This window comes from Phascolarctos cinereus, unplaced genomic scaffold (assembly GCF_003287225.1).
Source record: "Phascolarctos cinereus isolate Bilbo 61053 unplaced genomic scaffold, phaCin_HiC Scaffold_5;HRSCAF=322, whole genome shotgun sequence".
NCBI lineage: Eukaryota > Metazoa > Chordata > Mammalia > Diprotodontia > Phascolarctidae > Phascolarctos > Phascolarctos cinereus.
In genome coordinates, this window is record NW_027555958.1 from 12,497,759 (window position 1) to 12,513,623 (window position 15,865).

General features: G+C 48.9%; 1 protein-coding gene across 1 annotated transcript; it reads right to left on the minus strand.

Annotated features, from left to right (window-relative positions):
- Nucleotides 1–7,248: 7,248 nt before the first annotated feature.
- On the minus strand, nt 7,249–12,888 carry NPPC (natriuretic peptide C). The gene is made up of 3 exons (XM_020972173.2): nt 12,576–12,888; nt 11,800–12,125; nt 7,249–7,338 (listed from the first exon to the last, which is right to left on the minus strand). The coding sequence occupies exons 1-2, from the start codon at nt 12,660–12,662 to the stop codon at nt 11,820–11,822; spliced, it is 393 nt and encodes a 130-aa protein (XP_020827832.1). The 5' UTR covers nt 12,663–12,888; the 3' UTR covers nt 7,249–7,338; nt 11,800–11,819.
- Between the last annotated feature and the right edge of the window lie 2,977 nt (nt 12,889–15,865).

Below are 15,865 nucleotides of genomic sequence, written 5' to 3' on the forward strand. Positions count from 1 at the left end.
GGAGGATCTGAGAAGCCCAAAGATTGTGTCTTTGATCCTGGAGGCAGTGAGAAGACCCTGAGGTTTATTGAATGGTCAAAGATGATGATACAATACTCTCTGGAGCAGGATCAATGCCAAGAAAGGATTCACCAAAATGAGCTTCCTCTGCATGTCCCCACAGTGGGGTGGGGGTGGGACAGGGGGTGGTGGAACACAAAGACAGGAGGACAGCTTCCATACACTACCCTTCCTTGGACGGAACCTCTTTGGAAACCCTCTACCTTTGCCATGCCTTTGGACTTGGCTTGTGGTCTGCCTGGGGCTGCCTGTGCCGAGGAAAGGAGGCTGTGGACAGCAGGAAACATGCTATGGCTTAGGGAGTGGGGAACCAGGGATGTTCCCCAGCCCTTTTCCCTATTACGTTCTTGTCCTCTGATTTCGGAGAAACCACTGCCCTGTGTCCCTGGGCAGGGCTGCTTACAGCTTTCCTCTGCACTCCTGATTGCTCCGGGCTCACTCCCGCACCCTGGCCTCTGGCATCCATAAGCAGGGCTGGCGGGGGCAGGGGAGGGCAGGGTGTTCCTTGCTGAGCCTTGACCACATGGAAGCAGCCCAAGAGGTTCCCTTCCCGTGGCTCATCCTTAGGGTCCACGGGGAAGCCTACCTGTTCATTCTCTTGTACAAGGAGGCTGGAATCTTAGAAAACCCCCAACAGCTTCTGGGGCCCAGGGTCTTTGGTATGGCCAGATTCTGGGGTTCTCTCATTGTAATTAGGGAGCTTACGGTACCTCTTTTTCTCCCTCCTGTACCGCTGCCAAGTCCAGTGGGGAGTGTGGTACAGTGGAGCGAGCACTTGAGCTAGGGTTCAAGTCCTGGGTCTGAAACTTGTGAGTGATGTGACTTTGAACAAGTCACATGTCTTCTCCAGCCTCAGTTTTTTCATCTGCAAAATGGAAATAAAAGTTCTTATACTACCTGCTTCACAAAATATTGTGAATTGTTTAGGCCAATAGCATGATTTATTATTATTAGCAATTCTCTTCTTTTTCTTTAAAAATATTTTTAATGACCAACTTTGTCCTTGAAGAAATGACATAATGGGGCAACTTAGATGGCACAGTGGGTAGAGCTTCAGCCTTGGAGTCAGGAGAACCTGAGATCAAATCTGACCTCAGACCTTGACACTTACTAGCTACATGACCCAGGGCAAGTCACTTAACCCCAATTGCCTCACCAAAAAGAAAAAAAAAGAATGAAATAAATGACATAATATGTCTCTCTCCCTTTATTGGAGAAGGGGACTGTGGGATAGGATCCTAGGATCAAAGCCTTAGATCTGGGAGGGACCTCAGGGGTCCTTGAGCCCAACCTCCTCTTTTTATTTATTTATTTATATTAATTTATTTTTAGTTTTCAAGAATCACTTCATAAGCTTTTGAGTTTTAAATTTTTCTACCCCTCCTTCCCCACCTCCCTCCCCAAGACAGCGCACAATCTGATATAGGCTATACATATGCATTCTTATTAAACATATTTTCACATTAGTCGTGTTGTAAGGAAGAATTAGAACCAATAGAAAGAACCATAAGAAAGAGGAAACAAAACAAAACAGAAGAAAAAAAAGAGCAAATAGTATGCTTCGATCTGCATTCAAACTCCATAGTTCTTTCTCGGACTGTGGATAGCATTTTCCATCATGAGACTTTTGGAGATGTCTTAGATCCTTGCATTGCTGAGAAGGGCTAAGTCTATCAAAGTCAGTCATCGCACAATGTGGCTATTACTGTGTACAATGTTCTCTGGTCCTGCTCATTTCACTCAGCATCAGACCATACAAGTCTTTCCAGGTTTTTCTGAAGTCCATCTGCTCGGTCGTTTCTTATAGCACAATAGTATTTCTTTATATTTATATACCACAACTTGTTGAGCCATTCCCCAATTGATGGGCATCCCCTCAATTTCCAATTCTTTGCCACCACAGGAAAAGCCATTATGCATATTTTTGTTCATGTGGGTCCTTTCCCCATTTTTATGATCTCTTTGGGATACAGCCCTAGAAGCGGTATTGCTGAGTCAAAGGGTATGCACATTTTTATAGCCTTAGGGCACGGTTCCAAATTGTTCTCCAAAATGGTTGGATCAGTTCAGAACTTCACCAACAATGCATTAGTGTTCCAATTGTCCCACATCTTCTCCGACATTTATCATTTTCCTGTTTTGTCCTGTTGGCCAATCTGAAGGAGCTTACTTTCTAAAGAAGAAGACCTCCACACAATGGGACCTGTCTGGGGTTGGCATAGGAGTGGCCAAGACAGTGTGGATTGGAAATGCTCACCCCAGGCTTGGAGCCTGGCCCAGGACCAGGGAGGGACCCAGGGACTGAAGCCAAGGTTCCTGTGGAAGAAAGTGCAAAGATTGTGTCTAGAAAGAAATGTTTGTGGATTGGTCTGTAAAATGGGGGTAATAACAGCACCTTTCTCCCAGGGCTGTTGTGAGGATACAAAGAGGTTGGTTGGTTATTGGCCTTCATACTCAAAGAGGACTAAAATGGCATCACTATGTTGGAGTCAAGGTGCAGTGTGTCCCGCTGTGGCTCAACAGATCAATACAAGCTCAGAATGATCTACCACAAGTAGGGCACAAATAGGCCATGTGAACATTTAGGGTGGATTCTCTAAATCTGTGTATCTTGTGTTTCTTTTGAGGCTTTTCATTTCTGCTTTACTGAGAGAGCGCAGCACCTTCTCTGACGAGGGCGTGCCATGCTGGGCGGTTCTGTGCCAGTGTCTCCCAGATCACACAACTAATCCCAAAGTTCTTCAAAGAGACCTTGAGAGCGTCCTTGCATGGCTTCTTTTGATCACCATGTGAACAGTGCCCTGTGTGAGTTCTCTATAAAATAGTCTTTTAGGCAAGTGAACATTTTGCATTTGAATAATGTGGCCAGCCCATCAGAATTGCGCTCCGTGCAGAAGAGTTTGAATGCTTGGCAGTACTGTCCGTGAAACGATCTCACTGTCTGGTACCTTATCCTGCCGGGTGATCTTCAGAATCTTCCTAAGACAATTGAAATGGAAGCGATTCAGTTTCCTGGTATGGCTCTGGTAGACTGCCCAGGTTTCACAGGCATAGAACAATGTGCAACGGCTCTGTCGACCCTCAGTTTGGTAGTCAGTCTAATACCTCTTCTCTCCCACAGTTTCCTTTGGAGCCTCCCCAACAGAGGTGGCTCTGGCAATGTAGGCATCCACCTCATTATCCACGTGTATATCCCTGCCAAGGTAAGTGACCTTTTCCACGGTATTCAACACTTCTCCATTTGCTGTAACCGAGGGTTCCACATGTGGATGGTGTGGTGGTGGCTGATGGAGCACCCGGGTTTTCTTGGTGCTAATTGTTAGGCCAAAATTAACACAAGCAGCAGAAAACTGAGCCAGGCTGTGCTGCATCTCAGCCTCAGAGGCTGTAAAATGCCTTGCAAACCTTTTCTGTGCTTGGCTTTTGTTTCTATGTCCCCAGCCCTTAGCATAAAACTGGCACATTGTCAATGCTTAGGCATTAATTGAGCAACTACTGTGTACTAGTCACTGTCCTAAAAAAAAAAAGACAATCCTTGCCCTCGAGGGGCTTACAGTCTAAGGAGGAGAAAACACACAAACCATATGCTGGATTTATTGAAGCTAAAAAGCATTGGGAAGGCACTGGCATTAAGGGAGTGGGGAAGGTTTCTTTTGGAGTGAGTTAGCTGGGATTTGAAGGAAGCCAGAGCAGACAGGAGGCAGAGACAAGGAGAGAGAGAATTCCAGGCATGGAGAGAATGCATAGGATGTGAAGTGTCTTGTTTGAGGAATAAGTCAGAGGTCACTGGATCACAGCATCTATGGGAGGAGGAGGAGGAAGAAGACTAGAAAGGGAAGAAGGGGCCAAGTTATGGGCAGCTTCCAAAACCAAACGGAAGATTTCCTTTTTGATCCTGGAGGAGCCAGGGAGTCACTGGAGTTTATTGAATGGGGCGCGACAGGATCAGACCTGTGCTTTAAAAGAATCAGTTTGGTGGCCAAGTGAAGGACAGGATTGGGCAGGGAGAACAAGCAGGAGCCCGAGGCAATAAACTAGGCAGGAGGTGATGAGGACCTGGCTCAGGGCCCTGGCAACGTTAAATGCATTTCCATCCATCCCTCTATTCAAATGTGAGCTAAATCAAGTCATTTGGCACTGCCAAATCCACCAGAAATGGATAGGATCTTATCGATGGAAATGGCAGGAAAGAGACTACATCAACACCTGCTTTTCTTTGCACCTTCCATCTGGCAGATGAAACCCTTAAAACGCCTTGTCTTCTGCACTAGAATGTGCGCTCCTGGATAGCAGGGACAGTCTCACTTTTAGAGACCCAGTGCTTTGGACATAGTTGGTACTTAACAAATTCTTTTTCATTCTTATATTTCAGCAAGCATTTATTATGTATCTTTTATGTGCCAGACACAGGGCTAGATGCTGAGGATAAAAGATAGAAATTAAATTGTCCCTGCCCTCAGGGAGCTTACATTCTAATGAGGGATGTATGTGCACAACTAATATATAAATATATTTCTCTGTATTCTATAATTACATGTGCAAATTTGTGTATATGTATGTAAACATATGACATATATTTATATGTGGATATAAAATGTATATGTGTAAGTGTAATTGCTTGATGGAGAATAATTGGGGAGGTATCATGAGCCCAGCCTTGAAAGGAGCAGATGTGAGGAGAAAAACCATTCCAGTCATGGAGGGAGAAGACGCAATATCTTGTATTGGGAACAATGAGTAGCGTCTAGGAAGGGAGTAATGTGAAACCAAGTGTAGGAAGTGAGGTTGGAGTCAGATTGAAGGGTCTTCAATGCTAAGCGGAGGAACTTGGATTTTATCGTAGAGGCAGTAGGCAGTCTTTGAAATGTTTTGATCAGGGGTGTTACATGATCAGACTTGTGTCTGAAGAAAATTAATTTGGCAGCTCCAGTAGAGCCTAGATTGGAAAGAGGAAAGGGTAGAGGCAGGGAGCCCCATGAAGAGGCTACAGTAATGGTCCAGGTGAAAGGTAGTGAAGCAATGGTGATGATGTATTCAAGTGGAGGGAAGAAGATGGATTTGAGAGATAGTGTGGAGGTGAAAATGGCAAGTGACTGACTGGTGGTAGCGGGTGAGGGAGGGAAGAAACAAGAATGACTCTTACTTTTTGAACTTCAGTGATAAGAAGGACAGTGTTAGAGGGGAGGGTTGAGGGACATAGACTTTGGGGGAAAGATAATGAATTCTGTTTTGGGCCTAATGACTTTGAGATCATCCAGTTCAAGATGTCCAGTAGGCAGGTGGTGACATGAGACTAGAGCTCAGAAGAAAGGCTTGGGCTGGATATAGAAATGTGAAATCACCTATATAGAGATGACAATGGAATCCAGCTGAGGTTTAGACAGAAAGAAAGGGGGCCCAGGGCTGCATCTCAGGAATGCACATGAAAAGATGCTAACATGCTTTAGCTTGCACTATTATGAAAAACTGTATTTTCCTCTCCGATGCCAGAGAGAGTTGTGTCTGGGAAGCAGAACCATGGATAAGACCTCAGAAGAGGTCGATTCTTTCCCAGCTGCATCATAGAAGGCCAAGTCTATTCAATTATCTGCAGGAAAGTCACAAGCCATAAAACCAGCTTAGGGAGCCCCTCTGTCACTCACAAAGCATTTGGAACTTTTAAATTCAACTCTCTCACCTATCATTAGGGGGAAGGAAATTCATAATTTGGACAAACTGAAGTCAACACTTGAAATTTATTCATCAAATATAGTGTAGGGAACCTCAAGATCCTTCTGAGAAGAGACCCCATCCCATTACCCTCTTAGTACCATCCAAGTGATTCCTCCTTAGGAAAAAAATGGATTGGATGTATACCAAAGTAATTATATTTTTGAAATATATTTGCTGTTTTTGAAATAGCAAGAAAGTGGAAGGAAGCCAGATGCTAAACAACTGGGGAATGGCTGAAAAGATAGGAGAGTGTGAATATCCTGGAATATATTTGCCTTCTAAGAAAGGACAAATGCCAAGAATTCAGAGAAATATGGGCAGATAGGTATGAACCGATACAGAGGGAAGAACATAGAACCAGGAAAACAATATACATGACTACCATAATGGAAATGAACCACCAAAAGGTGCCTGAATTCAGATTAAATGGCATGAACAATATTAGCTCCGGAGGACAGAGGAGGAATTGTTCTTTTTTCTCCTCTTCAGAGAAGATGAGGGTTGGGTGATCGGTTGGGATGGATAGGTGCAGAACACAGCAGGGACAAATGCTGTTGGGTGTTCTTCTTTTTCCCAAAGGAGGGTTATCTGGTGGGGAGAGGACAAGAAAGGATCGTAACAGAGATATAGACCTAGAAGGGAACGTGTTCATCCAATAAGCGTTTATTAAGTTCCTATTATGTGCCAGGCATTGAGCTAGGTGCAGGAGAGACAAAAATAACAATCAAATAGTTCCTGCCCTCAAGGAGTTTACATTCTACCTTAGAGGCGATCTAGTTCAACCCTTTCCCCTCATTTTACAGAGGAGGGAAACTGAGGCCCACAGAGATTCAAGGAGTTACCTAAGGTCATATAGGTAAGACAGAAGAGCCAGAATTTGGATGGCCATCAAAATCCAGCCCTCTTTGTACCATACCACAGTCTAGCAGAAAATAATGGAGACATTAGGAAAATAAGGACATTGACAAAACTTCTAATATCAAGAACCTGTGGACCATTCTGTTCTTTCAAAAGAAACATGTAGGTTGAATAAATAAAGACAGCTGTCCAGATATTCATGGGATGTTTTTTCCATTTTCCAAACTATTGAGGACAAGCACATTACAATGATGGACTCCCTTCATTTAGTTACATAAATAAAATTTTTATAAATATCTCTTTATAAACAATATAAATAGCTTTACAACATAAATACATTTATGCATGACATGAATTTACAAACAGCGAGTTTCGATATATCGCTGGCCTCATCAGGCTCGGAAAAACGGTTTTTTGTCTTCGTGTCTCCATAAAGTGGGGGACAGGGTAGGAGGGGGGTTTCATGTATATAATATATATAATATATAATTTATAACTTTTATTTTTAATTTTGAGAAAAACAACAAGAACCCAACAACATAAGAACACCCCTCCCCAAACAATAACCAAACAGTTGGTGGTGCCTCCCTATACCAGAAACAAAACCCCAAGGGAATGTCAAAGCCACAACTGTTGGAGGTGCTTGCAGATGTTTCGGGGCAGGTAACCGAGGATGCTTTCAGCGAGCTGAGCCAGCGCTGCCTGGTCCTGAAACACACAAATTCCATTCAATTCAGTGATCATTGATTATAGTCCCTCTGGTACCAAGGCCATGCAAAGAAATGTCCCTGTCCCCAGCCAAGGAGCTTCCATTGCATAAGGAGAGGGGGCATGTATGAAGATAAGGGAATACAATGTATTCTGAAAGTAATACACAGTAACTCCATGAGGCAAGGGGGCAGGATCAGGGAGTGTCCTGTAGAAAAGTACAGCGAAATCCATTTAAAGCCTTCTCAGCTAACCCATGGGGACCACTCTGACTACAGGGGTAGGGAACCTGTGGCCTCCAGCCCACATGTGGCCCTCTAGGTCCTCAAGTGTGGCCCTTGGACTGAGTCCAAGTTTTACAGAACAAATCCTTTTATGAAGGGGATTCGTTATGTGAAGTTGGGATTCCGTCAAAGTGCTGCGGCTTCCCAACCCCTAGATCACACCATGTGAGTCATAGACTTAGGGCTACAAGGAATCCTCTTATCTGACAGACTGAAGAAACTGAGGCTTAGAAGACTTCATAGGATCACAGCTCTGGACCTGCAAGGGACCTCAGAGGACATTTAGTCCACTCTCCTCATTTTACAGAAGAGGAAACTGAGGTTAAGTAAGCACCAGAGGCCAGATTTGAACCCAGATTCTTTGACTCTAATCCCATTTCTCCTTCCATGGTATCATAAGAGTTTATAACACACTTTTCTCACAACGTCCCTTCTTTGCAGATGTTGAAGCCAAGCCATGTGCCCAAGGTCACCCAAGGTCACCCAGCTGGTGGGAAATCCAGGAGTCATGACTAAGATGGACCTCATGTGAATGGACAACATTGGATGCTTTTCATTCACCCAGACCCTGCTGATCATGTTGGTCTGAACCCTCAGGGGCTGCAAAGAAGTCAGGGTGAGAAAGTGTTGCTGGGTCTACACATCACTGCAGTGGAGAGTTCAGGTATGGGCTCATTCACTTCCCAGTTGTGTGACCCTAGGTAAGTCACTTAACCCTTTTTGGACATCAGTTTTGGGACTAGATGACCCTATAGGATCCTTTTCCAAATGGAGGATCCTTTCATCCTGTGATCTGTCAAACAGATGAGAGCTCTCCCACAACCCACCTCACAGCTGGGAAACCAGAAGCAGGAGTGTCCAGAGGGGCAGAACAAAGCACCCCTCTGGGTGACCAGGCAGAGAATCTGGGACTCCACCCAGGTGGAGAGCTCTTTTAACTTAGGCAGACCTCTCTCCATCTGTGACTTCAGTCACTAGTCTGAGAGTTGCCTGGGAGCTCAGAGAGGTTAATTGGTCACACAAGATCACACAGCCAGGAATGGTCAGAGGTAGGACTGAACCCAAATCTTCCAGCCACAGTGCCTCCCTTGTTACCTAGGCAGTTCTCAGAAAAAAAACAAATGAAGTGTTAGTTCCTTGAGGTCAAGAACTGTTTTGCCTTTAAAAAATCTTTTTTTTTTCCAATGAAGACCTAGGCTTACGAAGAGGGATGGCCCAAAGATATAGAGCTGAAAGGCACCTTAGCGGCTCTCTAGTTCAACCCCCTCATTTTACAGATGAGGAAACTGAGGGTCACAGAGTTTAAGTGACTGCCCATCGTCTCACACACATACACAGTAAGCGTGAACAGTGGGATTTGAACCCAGGTCCTGTGGTTCTGTGCTCTTTTCACCTGCACCATTAGGCTTCACTGAGGATTATCACTCCAGAAATGATCAGAAAAGGAGGTGGGCAGGTCACGTAGACAGGCGAAGAGCTGCACTCACAATTCTCTGAGCACTGTCAGACAGGCAAAACTCTTCCTTTACAACACTGCTATTATTCCCATTTTGTAGAGGAAGAAACTGAGGCTCAGAGAGGTCATAGGGACTGGGAATTTGCTCACTGCATACTGGCACCCAGCACACATTGCTACGTTTGCTGCAACGAAGACCGAAGTCTCGGTGACCTAGATCTCTGTTCCCTCCAGGAGTTTCCTAAGCATTAAAGGAGTACTTAAGAGAGACAGATCCCAGAATCAGATGTAGAAGAAGGGCCAGACATTAGACAAGCTGATTTCTCCAGAGACACCAGACTTCTATGCTTCCATATTACAAAGCCTGGGATGGTGGATTTGGATGTCTGAGACAAGCATGCATGAAGCACCTTCTATGTCAGGCCGATGTGAAGTGCTGCTAGATAAATATTAGCCTGAATACTGGGGTGCCACTTATTTATCTCCATTTCCCCATTTGTGAAAGGAAGAGAGCAGCAAGGAGTAAAGAGGAGAAAGTAGTTGTCTCACCATCATTTCTGGGAGGCCCCTGCACAGGGCAGGGAGAAGTCTGTGCATTTTTTGCCGCAGTTGGGAGAAGGGAGGAACAGCTGAATTCTAGACCAAGTAGAAGAGGGAATATGGAGGGGGGGGGAGGTGGGAGAAGAGAAGGTAAGTTAAAAAGGAAGAAAAAGGGAGTGTGGCCCAGTGCCCAGAGAGCTAGCCTCAGAATCAGGAAGTCCAGCCTATGGTCCATACTGCCCGTGTTCCCCTGGCCAAGCCACTCAGCTCAGTGTTCCAGGTATCTCTCACACACTGGAAACAACAGAGGAGTTGGAGCTGCTGCTATGTAGGGGGAAGGTGTTTCCAGATTGATGGGTTTAGATGCAGTCCAACAAATTAAGGAAGGAAGGAAGGAAGGAAGGAAGCAACGTTTACATCTGGTGGGGCAGTGCATCTGCTTTATTTGACTCTTCCTTGAGCTGAGAGAGGGAAACCCAGGTATTCCTCACCAGAGGCATGAAGGCTGCATCAGCATCAGGACCTAGGAGAGGGGTCCAATGGGCTTCAGTTTTTGTTCCTGCTTAAAAAGAGGCTAGAGTCGGTTGGTTGGTTTTGAATACACCATCCTAGGGCAAATTCAGGTAGAAGACCTGAACTGCTCAAAGCCATGGTTCCACACCCTTAGGCACAGTGCTCTCAAGAGACATGATTATTGCATGGGACAGACTATTTTTCTTCTGTATACATACATACATATATATATACACACACACACACACACACACACACACACACACACAGATTTAATTGTTTATTTTGCAGTTGAAACAGGAAGGATGGAGTGGCTATTTGCTTTTGTGGAGAAGTGTCTTCTTTATAAACATAGGACTTGTGAAAACTTCCTCTTCCCCCTGCCCCTCGAAGAATTAATGGGCATCCTAACCCCTGGGACACCAACTGCAAGAGACCCAGGCTTTTTGTTCCTCAGTATAATCCTCTCTGGCTTTGAAGTAGTATCCTTAGCAGCCCCTCCCTTATACATTTTCTGACCTCTCATGCAACAGGGATAACTGCCTTTTCTGCTCTTAAACAGAGAAAATACAGGCTGCTGCTGCCTGGTACCATCAGAGACCAGAAAAGACCCCATTTTCCTTTCAGGATTGTGGGCATGAAGCCCAGGCCATAACTGGCTTCCCTGAGCCATGTGCTGGCTCTTTGCCAAAGCTGGCTACAGCTATGGCACAGAGATCCCTCCCCTGCAGCTAAGGGATTATGGAATAGTAGGGAGTCATGGGAATATGGTACATCGGTACAGCTGTGCCTTTGGGATTGTTAGCCTCATTTTACAGAAGAGGTGGCTATCTTTAGGTATTAGAAGGCCCTTCATGTGGAAAAAAGATTAGCCCTTTTTCCCAGAGGGTAAAATGAGGAGGAAGGGATGGAATCTTTGAGTCAGGGGTTGGAATATGGCTCTCCAATTTATTAGCTGTGCAACCTTAGTCAACTCTTTTCTTTTTCTTTGAGCCTCAGTTTCCTCATCTGTAAAATGGAGAAGTTGGACCAGATGATTTGCAACGTGGCTTAGGGTCTTAGTGTGGTATGGTGGAAGGAAGCGGGCTCTGGAGTCAGAGACCCTGGGTTCAAATCCTGCCTCTGATGAATACTATCTGGGTGACCTTGGTCAAGTCTCTTCCCCTCCCCGTTCCTCAGTTTCCTTATCTATAACATGAGGGGGTTGGGGCACACAGTCTCTGAGGTTCCTTCCAGATCTAACTTAGGGACCTTGTAACAGAGAAACAAACATACTTCCAAGAGTCTGTACCCCAGCTCTCTAACCATTGACTCATGACTCACCTAGCATGGGGGAAAAAAGCTTTGGATCTGGAATCGAAGGGCCTGAGTTCAGATCCTGACTCTGCAACTTAGGTTCCTAGATTTAGGGCTAGAAACCATTGGAGCCAACCCCTACTTTACAGATGGGGAAACTGAAACTTGGGAAGGCAGGAAGTGCCCAAGGTCACACAGGCCCCAGACTCCAAATCGGTGCTGTCTCTTTCACTTGCCACTTTGTGACCCTAGTTCGCTCTCTGGCCTCAGTTTCCTGATCTATAAAACGGGGGTTGGAGAGACGCTACGACTCGCGCAGGCACCTGCTCCGGGGCCCAACAGGGCTCAGAGAAGGGGGTCCGAGAGACTCACCGCCGCCAGGGGGCGCCGCCTTAGCATCCCAGGCCGCTCATGGAACCGATCCGGTCCAGCTTGAGGCCGAAGCAGCCCTTGGACAAGCCCTTCTTGTTGACGCCTCGGAACTTGCGTGCGTTGGGATAGTCGTGCAGCAGGCGTGCCCAAGCCGCCCTCGAGCGGCTGTCCACGCGCAGGTCGCGAAGCAGCCGCGCGTTGGAGCCCTTGGCATTGGCCCCACCGCCGCCGCCGCCGCCGCCCCCCGGCGCCTTGTCCCCCTTCTTGTCCCCGCCGGCTGCGGCCAGGAGCCCCGCCACCTCTTCTCCGGGCGGGGTCCGCGGGGGCTGTCGGGGGGAGGAGGAAAGTAGACGTGGGACCGTGAGGGTCATGCCTCCTTTCCAAAGCGCCCCCAGGGCCCCCTGATCCCCAGGAGTGCCCTCCCCCCCGTCCGGATCACGGGTTCTGCCCCGACCTGTGCCCTCTCTCCCTCTCGGGGAGCACCGTCATTCACCTGCTGTGCTATCGACCCGTGGGCACTTTGCCTGCGCCTCCCGGTCCTGGGCGCATTCTGAGCTTGGCTAGGCGCCCGTACCTACTTCTGTCATCCGTCAAAGGGAGCAAGAAGGGTTTCTTCCTTCTGATCTTCAAGCCACCTCCCCTGGGCCCCGGGGATCCCGCGGGGCCGGCCGACTGTCTAGATACTTCTTGGGGACCCGGGATGGACTCTCCTTCTCCCCAGGCAAATCTGCGCCCCCTCCCCACCTCCTCCGCCCCGGGGAGGGAAGGGCACCCACCTTCTGCGGCGCGGCTGGCTTGGCCTCGGGACGAAGCGAGAGGAGCGTCAGAAGCAGCGTCCAGGCCAGCAGTTGGGAGACGTGCATGGTGCTGGGGGATACTGGGGCCCACGCAGGGGTACAGGGGTGCAAGGGCTGCGGAGAAGGATGGCGAGGCGGGTTCCGAGCGGGTGGTGGGCGCTCGCAGCTGAGCGCAGCGCAACGGGCGGAGAGAGGAGCTGACTGAAGTGCCCCGAGCCGCGTTGCGGTGGAGTCAGAGTGCCGCGGGAGTGCGAGGTGGACTTGCGCTCGTTTGCGACTGCTCAGCGGCGCCGGCCGGGAGCGCTCTGAACCCGGCTTCTCCCCTCAGTGCCTTTATAAGCCAAGCGGCCCACTGATGTCATCCCCCCGCCCACCCAGGCTGGCGGAGCCTGGAGCTCCCACTGGCGCTCCCGACCAATGGCAAGCCGAAGCTGCAGTCCCCAGGGCCTGCGAAGGGGGCCTGGGAGGGAAGTTAGGGGGAGGGGACGGGGGGGGTTCGATGCTGCCGCCCCGGGGGGAGTCTCGAGCCCAACTCCTCCCAATGGCCCCCAGCCCTAGGCAACAGACTACCAGGACCCCAGAGGGACCTCTGCTGGGAGCTCTGGAGACTGACCAGAGCTGGGAGGTGGGGTATCTTGGGGTGGTGGAAGTGAGATGACCCATGTCTCACCTGTTTGGGCGGTTTCTAGAATCCAGTTTCCACCTCGTGAGGCAGCAGAAGGAAAGCTGTCCGATGGAAGGAGCCAGGTGACTTAGTCCGGAGCCCTTGACTTTAACCCTGGGCTTCAAGCGCCTTTCTTTTCCTCGACCTCAGACCTCAGTTTTCTTATCACCTGCCAGCTTGCGGGTCTCCAGAAGTCTCCTGGAAAGGTGTGTGCGTGTGTGTGTGTGTGTGTGTGTGTGTGTGTGTGTGTGTGTGTGTGTGTGTGTGAACATCAGTCCCTGGGGCTGGAGCTTGCACATCTGGGACCGTAGCTCCACCAGGAGCCGTCTCTGCTGGCTCTTCTCCAAGAAGAGATCGCCGGCTTTGGGGCTCAGTGCTGCCCGCCGGCTCTGGGGACTTGGGCTGACTGAAGGTGAAGAAGGGCCAGCACTTTTGCCCCACGGTGGGGGGGTGTCCACGCTGATAGCGTGTGCCCGTATGTATGTGCGCACGGGTGTGGGGCAGTCTGGCGGGTGCATGGGCTATTCCAGGGAGCCGGTCGCTCTTCGATTCTGGCCAAGTAGCATTTTAGCACTCCGCGCTCCCAAGGAGAAGGGAGAGGCGTGGGTACTGACCACTCCCGTCTCCTCCGCCCGCCTCCTCTTCCTCCAAGCCACATTTAATAGTACATAATAACTGGTGTTTGCATTGCGCTCAAAGGCTTTACCCACGAGATTTCATTTGAACCCGACAGGAGGCCGGTGCTACAGGTGTTATTCTCCTGATTTTACACTTGAGGAAACTGTGGCTCGGAATGGGGTCGTCTGCCAGTTAGTAAGGGAGGCAGTCCGGTATTGTTGAAAGAGCCTGGGTTCAAATCCCACCTAAGATACCTTAGGAATGGCACTTAATGTCCCTAGGCTCCAGTTTCCTCAACTGTTTAATGAACGAGTTGGCTCTAAGGGAGAGAAGTGGTCCCTCCAGACTTCCGAGGCCCACGCCACCCCTGCGTTGCCCCTCGGACTGCATACACCCCAAGATAGGAAGGCCGGGACCTGTCCTGTGCCTCACCAGCGCTGTGAGCTCGGAGGAGGTGGCGGGCTCTTCCCTGCACACCTCAAACATTCTAGAACCCGCTCTCCAAGCTCTTCTAGTTGGAGTCGAGAAAAGAGTCAAGTGGAAAGGGAGGGAACTAGCGCTTAGCATTCCCTCCCCGACCCCCCCCCCCCCACCCCGCCAAAGAAAGAGAGGGTCCCAAGAGATGCCGACTGTGGCTGAAGAGGAGGGTGAAAGATCCCAGACAATTGGTGGGCCTTCAGTGGACCGGGGCGGGGAGGAGGAGGAGGGAGGAGAGATCTCGGTGCTCCCATCCTTCCCACTAGGGATCTCCCCTGAAAATTCCAGGCCCCCAGGGTCATCTCTGGAGAGGCAGAAGGCTTATGCGGTTCATTTCAGAGGGGCGCCGGAGGAAATCCCATAAATCTCATTGGAATTGGCGGGGCGTGGTTGGGGTTAAAAACCGAATGGACGAGCTTGGGGGAGGGGGTGCCCTCTCGTACCCCACCAGGCTCGTTTTACTAAGATGCTCAGCCTGGGCCAGATGCGAGGCTCCAAGGCCATGGTCCCTTTTTTTCTGCTTGCAGCTGCTTCCCAAGCCAGGGTCGCCCTATCCCCCGCAGCTCGAGTGTTCGCTGGTTCACCTCTTTTCCTTTGGCTCCAGCCTCTCCCGGGACGATGGCTTCCCTTCCCTCCCCCTCTCTCCTTCCCTCTCCACCCAGAAAGCAAAGAGATTCAGAGGGTCTGGAAGGCGAGGACACTCGCCCAGATTCCCTCTTCTCTTTGAGCCGCGAACAACTGGGGGGCCTGGCCACGCCTAGGTTGAGCATCTCAGCCCCCAGGGCACTCAGAACACTGGTGAGAGCGCTGGGACGCTGCAGCTTCGAGCCTAGGAGAAGGGTGGGATGCCAGACAACCCACTCATTTTAAAGAGGAAGAATCTGAGGCCCAGGGGGAGTAACTTGCCCGGGGACACAAGGCTAGCATCTACGGTGAGAGTCGGATACTGATTTGCCTAACCAGAGCTCTAACCATTATAACATACTGCCCCTCTTTTTTTTTTTTTAATTTGTCGTCTGCATGGAAAGAATCCTAAGACGACTTCGCGTTTTTTGCCTGGGTTCTACAGTGAAATTGCTTTATAGTTTGGGGCTAATCAATAATCTCTTTGTGCCTTGGTATCCCCAACTATATAACAGAGAAAAATTCTTCATGCTCTATCCTTATAGAGTTGATGAAACGTAGAAATTGGAAATGTATCTGAACACTAGAAAAAGCTACAGAATCAGAGTATTTCAATATTAGGAATTATATGTATGCTCAGAAACCTATACTTATCCCTGCCCAGGGAAATACATATATTTTTTCCATTGGAGAGAGGACCTTGGCAGTTATAGATAGACCCAAACCTAAGTTCTGGATCTATCTAACCCAGGGGTAGGGAACCTGTGGCCTCCAGGCCACATACAGCCTTGCCAAACCTGAAGACCCAGGCTACATGTGGCCTCCAGGCTGCAGGGTCCTCACCTCTGAGAACCCCTTATCTGGATTTATCCAGACCATGTTCAAT

Coding starts and splice junctions, on each gene's coding strand:
- NPPC (XM_020972173.2), bottom strand. CDS start 12,662: ATGCACGTCTCCCAACTGCTGGCCTGGACGCTGCTTCTGACGCTCCTC. Junction 12,126..12,575: donor AGCCAGCCGCGCCGCAGAAG/GTGGGTGCCCTT, acceptor TCCCCCCGACAG/CCCCCGCGGACCCCGCCCGG.